This window comes from Triturus cristatus, chromosome 5_1 (assembly GCF_964204655.1).
Source record: "Triturus cristatus chromosome 5_1, aTriCri1.1, whole genome shotgun sequence".
Taxonomy (NCBI): domain Eukaryota; kingdom Metazoa; phylum Chordata; class Amphibia; order Caudata; family Salamandridae; genus Triturus; species Triturus cristatus.
The window spans coordinates 294,483,803-294,503,242 of record NC_140587.1 but is presented as its reverse complement, the minus strand read 5'-3'; the positions used below and the strand labels follow the sequence as shown (position 1 = coordinate 294,503,242).

General features: G+C 44.9%; 1 protein-coding gene across 1 annotated transcript in view; it reads right to left on the bottom strand.

The window, feature by feature from the left end:
* The window catches only part of LOC146830806 (uncharacterized), an 878,450-nt gene that overhangs the window by 307,083 nt on the left and 551,927 nt on the right, over positions 1 to 19,440 (bottom strand). Inside the window, exon 13 of the mRNA XM_085604967.1 lies at positions 8,608 to 8,778. Within this exon, the coding sequence (XP_085461093.1) occupies positions 8,608 to 8,778 (171 nt within the window). The remainder of the gene's footprint in view (positions 1 to 8,607; positions 8,779 to 19,440) is intronic.

Here is a 19,440-nt window from a genome sequence, read left to right as displayed (position 1 = left end):
GTGCTTCTGGGACGGGGGGTGTGATGCTGCTGCTGGTGTCGATGCTCTCCGCAGCATCCCCTGCAGCAGTTGTCGACGCCTGACTAGGCAATAGCACCCCTAGTGCACTTGTCACCTGCACCATCCCCCGAGACAGGTCGCTGCAGCACTGTGTGAGGCCCTCCTGCATCGTCACAGAGCGCCGGCACAGTAGAGAAGTCGCAGTTGCCAGACGGTTGAGTGCCCTGCTGGTGGTGTCCCTTCTCTGGCGTTCCCGGCGCCGTGCTTCGATGTCAGCATCTAGTTTGCTGCACAACTGCTGGATAGACTGGGACATGTCCCGAATGCCCGCAGCCATGCCGCTAATGTTAGTGTCCATGTTGACTAATGTTGTCGTCATCACCCGCATGTGCCTCTGGACTGACATGACTGCCTTTGATTGCAGGCGCTGTTGCTTTAACATTTGGCCCTCGAGCCCCAAGAAGACACCATGGCCGTCAGTGGGTGCTGGTGGACTCTGGACACGCGACCTGCGGCGCCCTCTTGCTTCCGTCTGTGCTGCCTGTGAGGTGTGGGGCACAGTGGCATGGCTCCCTTCCTGGGGCCCGGTGCGGTCTTCTGGTCCCATGCTGTCGTCTGACGAGGTGTCTAAGGCTCGTAGCCTGGCTGCTGGACGCCTCCTCATTCTCACGCCTGCAAGCGGGGATGTGGCTGGTGATTCGAACATGAGTGGCGATGCTGGCTCTGGTGGTGGTGATGCTGGCTCTGGGTGAGGTGATGCTGGCTCTGTGTGCGGCGAGGCTGGCTGTGTAGGTGGTGCGGCTGCCAGTGGGCCTGCTCCCTGGTCTGAACATGTGCTGGCTTGCGGCGATATATGTGGCCGGTGTGCCGTCTCTCCTGCAGCATGCCCTGTCCTGCATGGTGTCACATCTGTGGACAGAAATACAACATTGGCTCAGTGTCCCCGAAGGGCTGCATTGCATGCGTCACAATAAATCATTTCACATTCCAATATGTCCCCTGTCTCCTTGTGCCTCGAGTGCGTGACATGCCTTGTTGCCCTGTAACATTTACGTCATGGTTAGTGTTGCCCTGACTACATCTCCCGGAATGCATTGCCTGTCTGCACTGACACGTGTGGACTGCAGTGTGATTCTCGATTCACAATTGGGGGATGTGGGATAGGGGTTGGGGGGGCTACATTGCTGTGCTTTCGTCTTACCTTGGTGTGTTGCGGCTCTGGCAGAGCTGTCGGCGTCCCCAAGTCCCACGACGCTCTCTTGCTCGATTGTGGCCGCCACCAGCTCCTCCAGTTCGGTGAGGGCAGGTGCCCTGTTGGTTCCACCTCCGGTCTGGCTGGCCTCCTTCTGGATGTCGCCCATCTTCCTCTTGGTTACAATCCGGAGGTCATACCAGCGCTTTTTGAGTACCTCAATGTCCCTGTGGGTCACTCCCACAGCATTGACCTGCGCCTGGATGGCCAGCCATATGTTGCGCTTTTCCACCTCAGGCACTTGCAGGGATTGCCTTCCGAACAGCTTGTGGTGCTGCTTCACCACCTCCTCCACCAGCACCTGGAGTTCCTTGGGGCTAAATTTCAGCTTCCTCCTCCTTTCCCCTCCGTCTTTCTGTGTTCTCTGGCTGGACATGCTGTTCGTTTACCCGCTCGCACATGCAACGGCTCCTTGCCTCTCCTCTGCACTCCAAGCCTCTCCAGGGTCGGCTGATTATGTACACCTGCCTGGGTGTGGCCACTTCGGCTAATTTTGTACACCTGCCTGGGTGTGGCCTGTTCCTTGTTGGGTGGGCTGTCGTTGCACTTGATTAGCTGTTTCGTCAAGTCATGTGATTTTCTTTACCGAATCCGTACATGCCGAATCGGTATTTTCCGATTCGGTATATACCACCTCGGTATTTTCCGAGTCGGTATATACCACCTCGGTATTTTCCGAGTCGGTATATACCACCTCGGTATTTTCCGATTCGGTATATACCACCTCGGTATTTACCGATTCGGTCATTTCCGATTCTTAATTACCGAATGTTACCGATTCGGTAACTGTTACCGAATTTTTACCTACATGTAACTTACCGATTCTTATTTACCGATTCGGTACGGCTCGGTATTTTAGAACCGGTAAAATTTATTTACCTACATGAGGCCCTAAGTCTGTTTTACATGGCCACGGCACCATTAAGCCTAATGGCTATAACTCGCCATCAGTAGACAACAATGATTAGACTGAGTCTGCAGCTGTACAGTGCTGCTATTTTGCATGATGTTGGTGCGTGGCTAGTCCTCTGAACATTGTGGATGTCTAATCTGAAACTCCCGGCCCGTTGCTTCCATAATCCATCCCCCTCAACCAGTAACACAATTTCTTACAAAAATACACTTGTAGCGCCACATTTCTCCTTAGTCTAAGGGCACATTGGCCACTGGCTCATGACAGATGGCCTCGTTTACACTCCATGCCCAACTTGGAACTATCATTCGTTGGTTTGGGCAGTGGCTGTTTGCCCCTGCCCCCTGAAATTATCTACGGGAAGCCCAGTTTTGGCTCCCCACTTCTTGGTTGTTAACATTAGGTGTTTGTTACTCCTCCTTCCCACCCTAGACAGTTATGGACCCAAGGGAATTGCAGCTTTCCCTTACCCTTTTGGAAGCTGGAGGGACTACACCCACATAGACTCTGATTGCCCCAACACTACCAAATACTCTTCTGGAACATACGGGGTATGCACACCCCACACCAAATGTTACAGAATACACTCCCTCCTTCAAAAGAAAGGGGTCAAATCGCAGTTCTACAGAAGTCCCACTTGACAAAGGCTGAGGGTGAATATCTTCAAAGGGGTTAGAGGGGGTCAGGTCAACACCACCAACATATGCTAGGGGAGCTTTGATCTGGGTAATGGCCGGCAGACCTCTCAAAGACTTGTCATCTGACATAGATTCAGAGGGCAGATTTGTCATGTTAAAGATCCACCTGGACAGTTCCCCTCTTCTATTGAACAGCGTTTATGCCGTCAACTCCAGGTAGGCTGACTTTTGGCAGGGCCTCTTCGCCTCACTGGCATACTGAGCATACCTCTCCTGGGTGATATGGAGAGACTTCAACAGTGTTTTCGAATTGCAGTTTGACCATTCACACTTCCCTCTTGCTGGTGCCCTGATGGCCGCTAATGCTCGAACTCATATCACCTGGTTGACACACTGGTCACTGCAGGATACCTGGTGACTCCTCAACCCGGGTGTCAGGCGTTACTCATTCTCTTCCTCAGTTTTCTATCTGTATGTTCATTTAGACAGGATAGTTTGCTCCAGAGCTCTCTGCTCACACACATCGCTGACTGTGAGGGCAGAACAGTTTTGGATCACAATCCCCTACTGCTCACCTTGACTTGGAGCAGGAGGACTTCCCCTATACAAACGTCGTGGCTCCAGCCTTCAATGTTGGATGACCCCACATTACAAAGCAGACTGGAGGATCAAATTACTGACAATTTTGCCCATACTGAAAGCTCCACCTCCTCACTGGCTTTGGAATGGTAGGCCTACATAGTGGTTATGAAAGGGACGATTATCTGTTTGGTCACCGGTGAGAGGCAGGCAATTTGTTGTAGTTTGGCTGGTTTTGAGTAACAGGCTCTGGAGGTCAAGCGGGAAGCGGTCGGAGACCCAGAGCTCTGGTTGCACCGCCTACAGCTCCAGGAAGACAGGGCACCACTGCTGGAGCGGCCCCAATGTTTGGAATATAGATTGAATGTGGCCTGTGTGCTCTGAGAGGGTGACAAACTTTGAGGATTATAGGCGTGGCTCACAAACAGAATTGCAGCAGCCACAGACATTGACCCTACACAGATGCAATGGGGAATTGTTTTACTCCTAGCACAACATTCACACAGTTTTCTTTTTACAGAGACCTGCATTGCCTCATTCCCCTAAGGAACATGAGGCGATCAACGTGCCTAACACCGCCCATGATATCAAGGCAACATTCATGGAACTTGCTAGGCACTAGACCCCTGGTACCAACATTCTGCCGGTAGAATTTTGCAAAACCTTTGAGGTCTCTCAAGCTCCGAAACTAACTGCTTTATATGAATCAGCACTAAATGGAGGAACCTGCATTGTTAGTCTCATTACTTAAACCCAACAAAAGCCCTACCAACCCCATCTCTTATTGCCCCATAGCAATCTGATAACAAAGTTTTAAGCAAAATCTTGCTAACCGCATTCAACTAGTGCTTCCACGCTTGATGCATATGAACCAGGTTGCAATATTTCCTTAAATATCAGGACCGTCTATTGCATAATTGAGGAAATGCATCATGCCATAGTGCTTGACTTGGTAAAGGTGTTCAATTCCCTGAACTGGACATACCTGTCTGAGGTCGTGACTGGGTTCGGATTCAGAGCCTACGGTATTCGTCTGATTTTAGTACTGTAGTTGCTACCCTTTGTTTGGATCCACTTGGATGCCCTTGTTTTGGAGCTGCTGTTGGTCTGTAGGGACAAGCTACAAGGGTGTCCCCGCTACCCCTCCTTTTCAGAATTGTGAAAGAGCCACTGGCCACTCATGCTTGGTGGCATCACCCTGTCTAACAGGACCCACACAATTTTACTGTACGCTGACGATGTTCTGTTCTACATCTGAGACCTAGTTGAGGATACCTGAGCGATCGCTGATTTCCTATCAACCTTTGCTTAGTTAGTTATTTGGCTTTCAGGCCAGCTGGACCAAATCACGCTCATTTCCCCAGGTCCTGGCGGTGCACCCGATGGATTTAGTGTCTGTGAGAGCACCTCGTGTGGTGGGAGACTTTGTCTTTCCTCTACTTGGGGATCCAGATTTGCCATGAAGACTGGGATCTCCTGGATGGTAATTTTATGGTGGCAATAACCTCCCCTCATCTGAGGTTACCTTTTGGCAAACGCTTCCACTGTCCCCTCTGGGTTGAATCGCAATCTCAAATATTGTGATATTCCCTTGCCTCTTGTACTATTTCATCAGCCTTCCCCTGGTACTGCACTAACTTTCTTTCCGAGAGCTTAACAAGATGCTCAGTGAGCTCTTTTGATGCAGCTCATACAATCCGATCACCCTGTCCAAGCTGCAACTTCCATCAGAATCAGGGGGCCTGGAGGCTCCCAATTACGATATATTTTACTCAGCTGCCTAGCTGCAGTGGCCAGTCTGCTGGATCTCCGGGTTACACTTGCTGTTGAGAAGGAAGCAGACTCTGGTAGTAATAGCCTCTGGTATCCACCAGACAGTCAGTCCCCCTCGTCTACTGCAGGCAGCCCTGAAGAACCTTGCAAAAAGTTACTGAGTCACCTGGGGCTCCCTCCCTACGCTCTGACATTACCTTTACTGGGCCTCCAGGTGGGGTAAGAACAACTAACTAAACGCAAATTGCAACACTGGGACTAGGTAGGGATCTTTACACTTGAGGATCTTTTCCACGAAGGTCAGCGTCTACGCTTTTACAAGTGACTGAGCAAACGACCCACCGGGGGAAATGTATTACATACGGACCGATTCGTCAAGCCCTGGGTGATCTTGGGAAGCTTGGGGAGTCTGAGCCAGCTATCGACCAGTTCACTAACACCCTATACACTATGGGTTTGTGGCGGAGGCTCATAACTTGACTTTACCAGTCCTTAACGACTCACTACCTGATACCCCTGGAACCCCTCAGGGGCATATGAGAAACATAGATCAGCCACACCCCCAGTGACAAAGAATGAGCTAGAACCATATAATACCCACAGAGGTCTCCTGAAATGCACACTGCCAATTGATAACATTTTACCTTTTCCACAGGGCTTATCTTTCCACAGCCAGGATTCATAGAATTTTCCCAGTGGCCTGACACCTGCGCTCGCTTCAACGCCACAGCGGCCAGGTTTAAGCATGTCCTTTAGTATGGCCCCGAACTTGTGCCTTACTGGGTGGAAGTGACTAGGCCAACACGGGAGGTTGAGTTGGACTCATGGAAGGCAAGTGCCTTGAGTCTCTAAAAACGTTCCAAAACCCCAAAAAGCAACGTCCAGATTCCTAGATCTGACCCTCCTCATAGCTAAACACACTGACACAATGCACTGGACGGGCTGTATGCCCCCACGCTGCGAGCAATGGTGGACAGCCCTTATCCGTTGGGCCGAGGAAGATGCTACAGCCCTGCACAGGGAGGAAGCAAGATGCCTACACCATCGCCCAATAGCCCCCACATAGGAATGGGCTCTTGGGAAGGTTGATCAAACTCTCGGAGGGTCCTTCTCCTCCTCCTTTTGAACCCCCTTCCACAGCCTTTCATTACTGATATTGAAGACATATGAAAAATCACCCCTTCTCCGGGTGTCATTGGTGGCCATACTGGTGTCTGGGCCTCGGAAACACAGAATCATCCTTCCTCGGTTACCTTCCCATGCTCTATTACCCTCCTCCCCCAACCAATTTATCTACAGTTCCACCAGTTCTCGTACAGACCACACTACGCAGCCCATGTTGCAGCAGGCACGGTCCCCCCACTCCTCTGGCATCCTCAAAGGACTTCTGGAAAAGGCGGGTGAGGGATGCGCCTCGGACACTGAAAGGCGATGAGGCGATGACAAGGTATGTTATGTTCACTGTGCTCTAATGCTATGAACCTGTTATCTAAAATTCAATAAAATTTGTATCATTAAAAAAAAACAGTTGCATGATGTTGTTCAGGGTACCTCTGTTGACTAAACATTAAATGAAGAGTAATAAAAACTTAGCAACTCAATAAGGCGATTTCTGTTTAGTAAAGGAGAGACCAGAACCAATGTTTGGGTTCAGTGGCCAATGTTCCCACTTCTGTGTGCTTAAGTAGTTGACAGGCCGTAGGGATCTTTGGGATTTGGGAAAGTTGGTAGCAGTGAATCTACATGGGTTCTAAAGCAAAAGCCAACCTAGTACTAGGTGATAAAGTGGTAATATTTTTAGTATGTAGTGTCAGTTGTTCAATATGGCAGTTATCAGAGGTACTACGCATAAAAAGACACATTTTGCACAGATGGAAGAATATGAATGTATCTTAGTGAGGTGAGTGGCATTTATAGTGTTAAGCAAGAAATGCTGTTTTTAATTGCCAACTCTGCAGTAAGAGCTTTTGCTCTAATAGATAAAAGAGCAGCCTTAGACTGACATTTGCTAACTTAATTGTAACAGTGTCATGTGACTGTTTTCCAGGGTGGCATACACACTTGCTCAGATGTGGGTCCTTTGCTCACTGTGTAACAGGAAGCAAGCTACACCTCACTAACAAGGCCTAACTAGGCCAAAACTGGTATGGGCTTGCTTGTGTCCATGTTAACAACTCTCCCACTACAGTGATTGCCTACACGTTTCCCAAGGCCTGAACACTGACTCTAAATTACCTCCAAGGCTCTATTAGGGGCCTCCTCAGGAAATACTACTGTTTCACCTGACCCCTTTATAATTGCATATTTAATGATATCTTGATTTATGTATGGTTGATTTTGTCTTTTTGTTCTTGTTTTACTAAGATAAACATTGGCTATTTTTCTAAACTGGTGTGGAGTACCTTTGTGATGGTTCACTGTGTGACTGTTTGTACAATTAATTTACATATTGCCTCTGAGATAAGCCTGACTGCTCATGCTAAGCTACCAAGGGGGTGAGGAGGGGTTATCTTAGCGGTGTGACTCCCTTACCCTGACTAGAGCGAGGGTCCTTACTTGAACAGGGTGCAAACCACGGCCAACTAGAGACCCCATTTCTAATCTATGATGAGCACAGCAAACCAATTAAGACTCCTACAGAAAGACAATAGGATGGCTTTACAAGCAGAATTCTTCAAGAAAAGGGAGAGTATGCACTAGGTCTTCTATGGAGAATTACACAGCCCAAGCATGCAGTACAGCCCAATGACAAATTCCAATAGGGCACAGAATCTGGACGATAGCAGGGGGTACCTACTATGGAATTTAGTGCCACACTGTGCTGCATCTAGAGAGGGACATCTCTGAACCAAAATATTGTACTGGAATGATTCATAGACCTGAGAAGACAGGCATCTATCTTCACATCATCATATTTCACCTTGGGGTCAAAATATAGACTGTCCTTCTCTCCAGCCTTAACTATCGCCTTCATTCACCTCTTGTTGGTTGTGCAGCAGGCGGTAAAAAATCCCAGCTCAGCGTTTTTACTGCTCCATGCAAGCATTGTCAGTAATTGCCATGCCAGCTTGTGGCATTGTCTGGCACAGACTACAACCAGCTAAAGGTTATTATAAAATAGCTCAGAAAAGATGGCGAATGCATAAACTGCACTCTCAATCTCAGTCTTCCTTCATCCGTGAACCACAAAAGGCTGTGGTGAAGTCACGTGTCACTGCTATAGCAAGTGACTGCAATATTTACCCACAAGCGATACATGAGGTGTTGTGTAAACCTCAGGGGTCACTTCTGACCACCCTTTAGAGCCACACGCCTCCTGCTCTGCTCTTACCACTTGAGGCTTCTGGAGAAGGCAAACTCTGAACTATCCATGCGGGCAAATGAACAGGGGAGAGCACTGAACAAGTCAAAACTGAATGATTCATCCCTCTTCCAACATCATGGTTGCATACCTCCGGCCACATCGGGTGGCATAGTTGTAAGTCTCTCTCCAGCTCCTGCTGTCGCCAGTCCTTCCATAACTTGAACTTTTTCCTCGATAGATGGATTTCTCTGAATTCCTCCACTAGTTGGTATATTGTGAGCCCCAAGGCTATCACAATCACTATGATTCTCCAGGCATCCTACAGCGAGAAACAATCAAAAGAAAATCAACACCAGCTCACCATGAATTCAGCAGAGGTTTGATGCATTGAAGACAAGAGATGCTCCAGACTCTTCTGATCTACCCAATGCATCATGCATTTCAACACTTTTGAAGGTTTATATTTATTTCTGGTTCTAAGATTATATTGATTCTGTTTGGTTTTGGCTTTTGGGGTTTTGAATAACACAGCGACCTTGTTTGCGATTATTTTGTGCATGGCATTGCCTTCACCGCTGTGGTTTGCCTTTCTCCTTTCGCCCAGGCATGACATGGAGCAAACTGCACACTCTGAACTCGGGAGTCAACACGATGCTACCTATTCAAGTAACAGCAGCTGAGTTTAATACAGGTCAGGCGCAAATTACATTGACCCAGATTTGACACTTTTCCCACTACTCAGCATGAGGCTTGTTTTGCATTATGAGAGAAATCAATAATACTGACTGAAATACTCAAGTTAATGAAAAAGTTCTTACACCTACTGTCTCCCTCTGCAAAAAGAAACCGTCGTTCAGGCTCTTATTACATCAAGACTTGACTATGGCAATGTGCTTTACCTGGGCCTGCTGGACATCTCCCAGAGAGATTGCAAGTGGTGCAGAACATGGCAGCCCGCCTCCGTGTGAATCTGCCTGTGAGAGTGCATAGAGCCAGCATGTGCGAGCTCTGCACTGGCTTCCGATTAGCAAAAGAATTGTGCTCAAGGCGCTGGTGTGGACACCTGGGGCCCCATATCAATCTGGGGCTATGGGGTATATCAACAACAACTAGCGATAATTATCATCGCTAAGCGCACTTAGCGCTAGGATAATTATCGCCGGCTACCGTGGATTTTTATCGCTGAGATAGCGTGCTATTAGAAACATTTATCTCAAAAGCGATAAAAATCCTATCGCTAACTGCCTAACATGAGATTATCGCTGGAAACCCAGCGCTAATCTCACGAAATGTGGCGTTAGCTTGTTGATAGGGCCTCACAAACTTAGCCATGATATCCACCCTCCATAGGATATCATGGCTAAGTCAGTCCTGAAGCAGGCGTAAGGAAAGTAGTGATAACAGGGGTTATCGCTACTTTTCTTGCCGCTATGCTTCATAGCGTGGAGCTTGATGATAGGAGAAATGTTGCTTAGCGAAATTTCTCCTGTCATGTTAGGTCAGGAACGCCCACTTTGCATCTCATTAGAGATGCAAAGCTGGGCGTTAGGAATGCTGACGCTAAAGCAAGGTTTCCCGCGTTAGTGTGACCTTGATAATTAGGCGATAAAATTATCGCTGCTTTTTGGCCGAAACCGGCCGCAAAAGCGGCGATAATTTTCTATCGCCTCGTTGCTGATATGCCCCCAAGTACCTTAGAGACAGGTTCAGCTTCCATTCTCCTACCTGAAATCTGAGATCTGTGAATAATTTAATGGCTGTGAGTCCTAGAATACAGAAGACTAGAACGGGAGGCAGATGTTTGGCTTTTCTGGGTGCCGCTACTTGGAACAAGCTCCCGTTTGATTTGAGTGCCATCTCCAATCAATCAGCCCTTAAAAAAAAGAGGCTGAAAACTTGGCGTTTTAATCAGGTTTGAATGATGATTATCTAACTACTGACCTCTGGCTACAGCACCGGGACACTGTTGAGTAGCTGTGCGCATTATAAGTCTAATTTCATTCATTCATTCAACGCCTAGCACTAACAGCCTCGGTTTCTGTTTGGCACAATGTTTAAGGTAAATATTCATATCACAGTGAAGGGAGAATGTGTCTCATGGTTATAGACGCAAATATAGATTCATATTTTATTAAAGTTACTAAATATTAGATCCTGCATTTGTTTGTGGTCTCGCTATAGACAGCTTTACCTGTATGTTGCAGACAGCCTTGTAATAAGCACTTACACAGAATAGGCTTTGGGTCTCCCCCCTGCTCATAACTGGATGTTATCTTAGTCTATTTCAGTCCCATGATACAGATTTGATGGTTTTCCTCCCTATTCTTCCGTTTGTCCCAGCCATGGAGAATTTAGGTTATGTTGGCGTCCAACTCTTTCTCCCATTTACTTGCCCAATGCGCACCAAAGCTCCGACCAGGAGTGATGCAGCCTCTGTATAAGCTTTGGTACTCACTTGACTGGACCTGACTTTCTATTGTAGATTTTACACATTAAACTAAAGCTGTAACGTTCTCCATAAGAATGATAGGCAACAGCTAAAGTTTAAAAGTTTACTTAAAGAATGTAAATCAGAAATACATAAGCTGGACCATCCATAATTTAGCTTAATAGTACATAAATCATAAGTACAAAGAACTCAGTAAATTTCAATAGAAAATCAAGTATAGATTCCCCTTTTAAGGTGGGGAAAAAGAGGGCTCTGAACAATGATGAAAAAGCAGATCCTTTGTTAAACAAAAAATCTCAGACATTCGCTACACAAGAATATGATTCCCAGGATGTGCAACAATGAGGAACAAGCGAGAAGAAACCATTTACTACAGATTACATTTGGGGATTCTCTCATAATACTATTACATTAGATTCAGTCATTCTCTGGATTTGTGCAGGTAACATAAGTTGAAACAAAGTAAGTAAGACGGCCTGGAACAGCCAGGTTGTTCTTGGTTAAGTACATCACGTTCAGTGTGACTGGGAAAGCTTTGGTCTTTCAAAGTGAAAGCTCACGATTCTTTATTAGAGCATGGAAAACAACAAGCGGTGTTATCCCGTGATGTCCTACAATGCCACATTCAAGATGGAAGAAAGCATAACATTGGCTTACGTTAGCCTAAGCTTGATTTCTAATACGCTAAACACTGCATTAAAAAAAAAAATATCCAAAACACCTACCTCTGATGATTTCTAAATCATCACATTTACATCTTTATTACAACCCAGCTTTAATCAGATTCGGATTCTTTTCTTTGAAGCCTTCCAAATCCTTCATGGTATTATAGAGTTCGAGCTGCATTTCCTCAACTTTTACTTCAATTCTCTTTCTTTTTCTTCCTCTCTACTAACAGCTTCTTTGTTGCATCGGGGCATCTTCACAAGAATGATCGGGAGACGGTTGAAGGGGACAACAGACATCATGGCCACTACCAGGCCAGGGTGGAATGTTAATTCCTCTTATAGAATTGGAGAAATTGAAAACCGGACTTCCCGCCAAATCCGCCAATTGCCGCATGGGAGACTTTTTTTCTCATTAGACCAACGTAAGGACAACAAGAACAATGTTTAAGGCTTCAGAAGGGGAGACGGTGAGCATGAACGAGATTTGGCGCCCCCCAGCTTGATTTCCGGTCTCTGGGAGGACTTCTTACTCGATCTTCTTACGCAGGCGGTCGCGGTCAGACGGCTGCTTCTTGAGTTCTCGAGAGGTAGCAAAATCAATTCTGAAGTAGTTGTTTGAGTAGGTATTCTACCCAAATTGACAGTTCAGGTACTTTATTTTAGTGTAAAACACATTTAAACATTTCTTTTAACAGGAAGGAAGTGCCACAAGGACTCCAACTGTCCAGAAGGCTCCTCCTGCTGCATGGCCATTCCCTTGGTCACTTTTCATTTGGATTAGGAGGGAGAGAATCACTCTCTTTGTCTGTAAAATGCTGTGTCTACCATTGGATTTTAATGTTTGTTTTGTGAGAAGCAGTCGCGGCTCGCAATTTCCGCGGGTGGTGTGCAGGAGGGGTTGCGCGGGGGTTATCCCGCGAGGGTTACCGCGAGGAGGGGGTGGTAAAATAAAAATAAAACATACCTGACCGGGTCCTGTGCCACCTCTGTTCCTGGGCCGTATTCGCGTTTTCCTGCTCCTGAAAAGGAACAGGCATGGTCCCTCCCCCCCTGTAAGCCAATCACAACGCTGCAAAGGCAGTGTTGCGATTGGTGCGGAGTCCAGGACAGCACCAAGCCGGGCACCTGTAGGGAGGCCATTTTCTCTACGCAGGCTGCATGCAGCCTACATAGGGAAAATGTAGAGTGTGCATGACTGCTTTGGTCACGGTACTAAGAGTGGTGCAAGCCACTCCTCCCCAACCCGCCCACCCGCCCACCCCCAAGCAGGCATATCCTCCCGCCCACCCCAATCAGGCATACCCCTGCCTTCTCCTTTCTCGCAGCGCGAGAAGCAGAAAATAAAATGGTATTTAAAATACCATTTTATTTTCTGCTGTTTTCGAACTGCAAGAAAGCAGTGGGGCGGCGCTTCTCTGCCCTAATGGAGGAGCCGCCCCTGGTGAGAAGTCAAGTAAGTTAAATAACTTTTGGATAAGTTTGTTGTTGATCGAGGGCATGCACTAGCATTTTTTTAAACCTTTTTTGTTTTTTCTTAAATTTTTACATTTGATTGTGGGTGGCCTGGAGTTGCAGTAGGGGCCTATTCTATATTAATTTTTTTAGATTGTTCTAAGGGGAAGAAATTCACATTTGTAGGCGGGCTGTGGGCCTGGTTTTAAAGTATTTTTTCTCCATTTTCTTGTGTTTTGAATTTTACACTATTCTACCTGTTTTACTGCCCGGGCCTAGTCTGCCACAAGCCATGGCCAGACAGCACTAGGCATTGTGTGTATTTTGAAAAACTATTTCTGTGCTATATATTTTTTTGAACATCTATTGATTTAGAGATGGCCTTGGATTAAACACAAAATGTTTTTTTTGTATTTTACACGTTCTGCTAAATGTTATAAAGTGTATTTTGGTGGAGTCATTTTTGATGCTTTGGATGTTTGTGACTGGGGAATTTTTAAAGTTGACAATTTCATTTTGGCATTACTGTATTAATGGTAGTGTTTTCTTCTTAGTTTACCATGCCTCTATTCTTTGCTGGCAAAGTAGCCATTCTTATATGGTCAGTGTTTGTGTTTGCCACAGGGAACAATTTTGTCTTTGTTAAAGGCCTACTTTGTTCGCTATGCCATTTGGCAGGGTGGCCATTTTGTGTAGGCAGTCTGCTTTGCCATAGACCTCCATGTGTTCTTTGTTGTCCATGCCTTCTTGCTTGTTGTTATGAACATGTGGCTGGTGGCCATTATGCAAGCCAGTGTGTTAAACCCTTTTCTTCCACTTTAAAGCCATTTTCAAGGAGTATTAATAGAAGAGACCTATGGCTTTTTGTTCATTTTTCCTCATATGAGTTTAATGTGCTTTAGGATCGTAGAAGTATAGCTTTTTATGCATTTTTCCCATTTTCCTTTGCTCTTCCTTGCCTCCCATTTGATTTCTCATAGTCTCTAGGGAGACAGCAGCAATTATTTTTTCAATTATTTGAAGTTTTCCTGCCCCCTCCCTGCAGGTGGGGTCTCATAGGCGCATAACAGCAATAATTTTGGAAGAATTATTCCTTTCCCCCTGCACCCACTGCCTGCCATAGGTGTCTCACAGCAGCAAAAGAAGCATACCATCAATATAGTTTTTTTTAAAGAATTATTCTATTTTCCCCTGCAGCCCCTGTCTGCCATAGCTGTCTCATAGGCCCTAGGCGCACACCAGCAATAATTCTGTTTTTTAGGAATCGTTCTATTTTCCACTGCACCCCCTGTGTGCCATGGGTGTCTCACAGGCTTTAGGTGCACACAAGCAATAATTATTTTTAAGAATGTTTCCATTTCCCCCCACACCAACTGACTGCCTCAGGTGTCTCATAATAGGCCATAAGTACACCGCACGCCATCAATAATGTTTTAAGCATTATTGCATTTTCTCCTGCACCCAATGCCTACCATAGGTGTCTCATAGGCTATATACGCACATCAGCAATATATTTTATTTAAGAATTATTCCATTTTCCCTTGCACCCCATGCCTACCATAGGTGTCTCATCATAGGCATAGGTTCACCGCACATCAAAAATTATTTTGTTACTAATTATTACATTTTTTCCCTGCACCTCTTGGTTGCCACAGGTGTCTAATAGGCCTTCGAGGCACATAAAGTAACCTTTTCAATCTGTATGTTATTTAAATATTATGTCTATGCATGGTTTGAAATGGATACACTATTAAAAAAAATAAACTGTGTTTGAGGTTTCCTCCTTTTGCGCTAAGAACAGTGTCCGTTCACCTTCTTTTAGTTTTTAATAAGCTTGCTTGTTTGACATTCGAGCTTTGCTACAGCGCGCCCTTCATATTAGAGTCACTGGCCTTTTTGTTCGTGCAGCCAATGGCGGCCGCTACAAACAAAGGGTGGTGGGGTGAGTGGAGGGAGCGCGGGAGTGGGAGCACGGGGGTGTTAATAGTAAAAAAAAGAACTTGCCTTAAGCTGCGGGCTGCCTCCAGCGTCGTGACTCCTGTGCTCTTCCTGCTCCCAGCAGACACTGGGAATGCTCCCTGTTCAATCCCCACGCTGCTCTCATGCTTTGAGAGCAGTGCGGGGATTGGCCTAGGCTGGGTGGAAAGACACTCAGCTCAGGAAAGACACTCCGCTCAGGACGGGGTCTGTGCAGTTTCTCTAGCCTGGCTGTACCATACAGCTGAGTTGTAGAGACTTAACTGCACATGTACTTTCCTCTTTCAAATCGTTTAAGGCTTTTCGCTATGGTTCTGTTTTTGTACTATTCAATTGCAAGATGGATTCTTCTTAGTCACTTCTTCACATTTTTGATTTTTGTCACCGCTTTTTTGATCACAGATAAGGTTATTTCATTTCTCATTATTTTCACCACTCCTTTTCTCTCTCTCTTCTGTCAAATGTCTTTGAATATTGTAACAATTTGTCTGCATAATTGGATAATTGCCATATGAGTGACTATCAGAATTGTCTTCTTTTCATTTATTTTTTCATTTTTTCAATATGCTCCTAAAATTGATTTATTTTTCTCCTCTTTTTTCTTTTACTGTTCCTCATTCATTGTTTATACAACATTCTCTGCACCTTTAGAATTAATACTCCTATTTGCTGTGCTTTTTCAAAAATGTTATTAGTTATTGTTAAAAATGGCCCTGATGAAACATGTGTTGGCCTGTGTTGCTTATTTTGCCGATAAAACAAACAAACCTTTTGAGATTTTAAAATACGTCTATGAAGACTTATTGTTTTACTGAGAAGACCTCAATCCCAGTCTATTTTTCTTGCACTAGATACAGGCTTTGAGGGATTAATCCCACAACACTTTGAGGTCATTGAGTCATACCTGTTAAAGAGCCCCTGTATCCCACAACTTCGCAATAGATACACTAGTGTCAATTATTTGTGATTACCTCATTAAATTATATTGTCTGTAAATTCATATTGCAAATACCACGTTTGACTGAATTTTGTTCTTATTTGTTTGCTTTTAGGTGCACAAGAGACATCACACACAATACTGCTAGACAGAAGGCTGGCAGTCACGCCATCTGAGTCCTCTTCTGCTTCCACTTGTGCTGCGAAGTGGCAACTGCTAGAGCTAAGAACTTGAAGATGTCCCCAAAGAAGGGTGTTCATGCCATGGAAGTGGCCAGTGAGGAGAACAAAAAGATTGTCACCACTGGTGTGCTGTCCTTCGCCTTTTCAAAAAACATGATGCACACTCCACTGGGCATCAAAAGGCTGCAAGAAACACTCCTGTATCAATTGCACCACCCCAACCTAAGGCCATGCCCATGTCTCTTAGCGATGCAGCCTCTGCTCTCATGGAAGTAAGCAATGAGTCAGAACTGGATTTAGCTCAGCTGCAAAGTACCTACTCGTTGTAGGAAATTGGACAACAGGAGCTGCAGCAAGCAACACGTCTTCCTGAAGTAGGAGCAGAACAGTAGGTTGAGTATCCTGCAGAGCATGATGTTGCTTTTAAACCCTTGGCGTCCTGATCTTCAGCAAGAAAATGAAAGGGTACTCCACAATCTTCTACCCCTTCTGATGATCCTAACATGGATTGGACCCCAGCCAAAACTCAGATACCTGCCATGAAAGATGAGGGGAAAGGAAAGTTCCTGAAAGCCTTAGAATTATAGAAAGTGACAGTTTTGACGCATCTGCTACTGGACCAGTTGAAAAAGGTGGCACAAAGTTTCTCCTGTGTCAATGAAGAAGCATATTAGTTGGTTCAGGGCATAACACTTTATTTGGCTGCTATTCCAAAGCTGCTAAAAAAGATTGTGTCCTCCAAAGAGCACACATGTGCCACAATACTTCATCCATGGTATAATAAAATATTGCCCACTTTTATTCCACTTTTCAGAAGAGGGTGTTTCACTTTGCAATACTAAGATTGTCAATCAATCAATAAACCTTTATTCGTTTTTTATGGGAAAACCATAAAAGTCAAGCAAACACAATGTAAAATTAGCATCAAGGACTAAAAGAAGGCAATACAGTCAATCCATCATACCACCAAAACTTATATCAAGAGGTAAGCGAAGTCCGGATATAAATTAAAATAACATCATAACAGCCCCCAAAAAAACAGAATAAACAACATGTTGTATCAATCACAATAAAACTGTTCATCAGGGCCCCTTAAAATACAAAATAAATAACAGGGACTATATTAAAAACAATCTCATCAAGACAATAAAACCATCCCTCATGGCCCCATAAAATACGAAACAAATAAGGATTCTCATATCATAACCATAAAACCAACCATCCTGATCCCCATAAAGTGCAAGGTAAATAGCAGGGACTCTAATTAAAAAAAATCTCAAGTCACCACTGAGCCGAGATTTGTCCATGAAGAATTAATCACAACTGGCCCTGAGTCTGTTTGCGGCCCTTAAAAAACATAAGAACACATAATGCAGTATTATTCAAGAATGATTGTAAAAAGATGAAAGCGTGTCTAAGCTGCCTAAAATTAGCATTTTTAAGAATAGGAATAATAAAAGACTTTCTTGGTACCTCATAAAAAGTACAGAACATTAAAAAGTGCATCATGTCCTGTGGAGACTTCCCATTGCAGCCACAGGGTGAAAGGTACTGCCCTTTATGCTGCTCTTCATGTGCCCCACAAGGGTGACAAACAAAATCTGGTCAATAAAAAACAGTTGTGGGTACTTTTAAACCTTAAAAGATAGGGCTACGTAGAGGGCACTGTTTTCAATAAGGAATACACTTGGGCACTGGGCTTCCTCAGCTCTAATTCTTACCTGTCCCAAGTGCACTTTTTACAAAAGTTCTCCTTCACTCAATGATTGTCAACCAATCGAGAAAACTGGAAGAAGAACCACTTGAAGTCAGGGGCCTGGCCAGAAGTTCTGGAGTGCAGTTTCCAACCTCCAGAGAGGCAGTGTTGTTGTCTCACAACCAACACCGTCATCACCAGCAACACCAGCAACAGTAGAATCTGTTTCAACCTCTGCAATGGCTGGGTTTCAAGTGACAGGGCTTAAGTCAAGCGCAGAGGTGAAGACAACTGAGGTTGAGAAAGTGGCTCTGCCAATGACAATCAGAGGATAGTCCAAGACTATCTGGATCCCCCAAAAGAGGTATACCTTGATCAAAACCCACTGATCTATTGATCAGTGGATGACTGCATTGACCCACCCACTACCATGTATTGCATATATAAAACCAATATGGCATTCCATACTTTGCACACTATACGGCTTCCCGAATCCCAATGCACATACTTAAGTATTATCCAACTAGCTGCCACGAAACACATGACAATTATAGTCTGTTGCCAGACACACTTCCCGCAATATACCTCCTACTCTATGCATCTCAAGTCCCCTAGAGCCGCACTAGACATGCTTAGTTTGTTGATTTTTGTTTTTAAATAATTTATTTCTTTATTTTGGTAATTAGTGATGTGTTTCTAGACTGTACTTTCCATGCTAATAGACACAGATTCCTACTGATCTCCCCCGATTCCCCCATTCCCTTGGGATTAATTCAGACTCAAGTGGGACCCGAACTACGGGAAACCCTTTGAGAGAACCCGGAAACCAGGTTCATGGCCACACTAGACAAAATGTAGTTGGAATGACACAGATGAGTAACGAAACCAAACTGACAACTGATGTGCAGAACACAATGCAGTGGGACAATGTATGGACAAATACATGTCAATATTTGTGGATACTGCTATCAGATGATTAGACTATCTTTGAGTTCCTAACGAATTGTTAACATGTGAAAAAGACTTGAGGTATGATATTATTTGCCTGAATAAACAACCAAATGCCAATTTGTTTTTAAAAGTCAACATATAGCATCAATAGAAGAACAGTTATATATTTGGTGTCTGGAATACGTTGCCGCATTTGACATTTATGGAGTGGATCAGTGTGCTACAAGAAGCCTCCATTCACTTAAAGGACACAAAGACAATGTCTCCAATCCCTATCCTCCTGTTTTTTCATTCCCTAACTGGAGGGCCAGTAAAGATCATTATACAAGACTGTCCTTGAGTGTATCGCTTCCATTGTAAAAGAGATACTATAGGCAAATGTGCACCACGTGTGGAACAGGTAACTACTGCACCAATATTGACTGATTGATGATTCCTGTGGTGGCTGGGAGGGTGTTGTAAATAATTTATAAACTTGATTTTTAATGCTTGAGATCCAGGGGCTGATTCTGCCTGAATGCTTGCTTTGCTTTCACATTTTACTATAATTACTTACATGGTCCTTTCATGAACTTCTTTGTTTTTTCAGGTTCTTCAGAGACCAGTCAGTTTAGTTACCAAAAACTACAGAAAATGCTAAAATTCTTTTACTTTTCTTGTTCATCAACA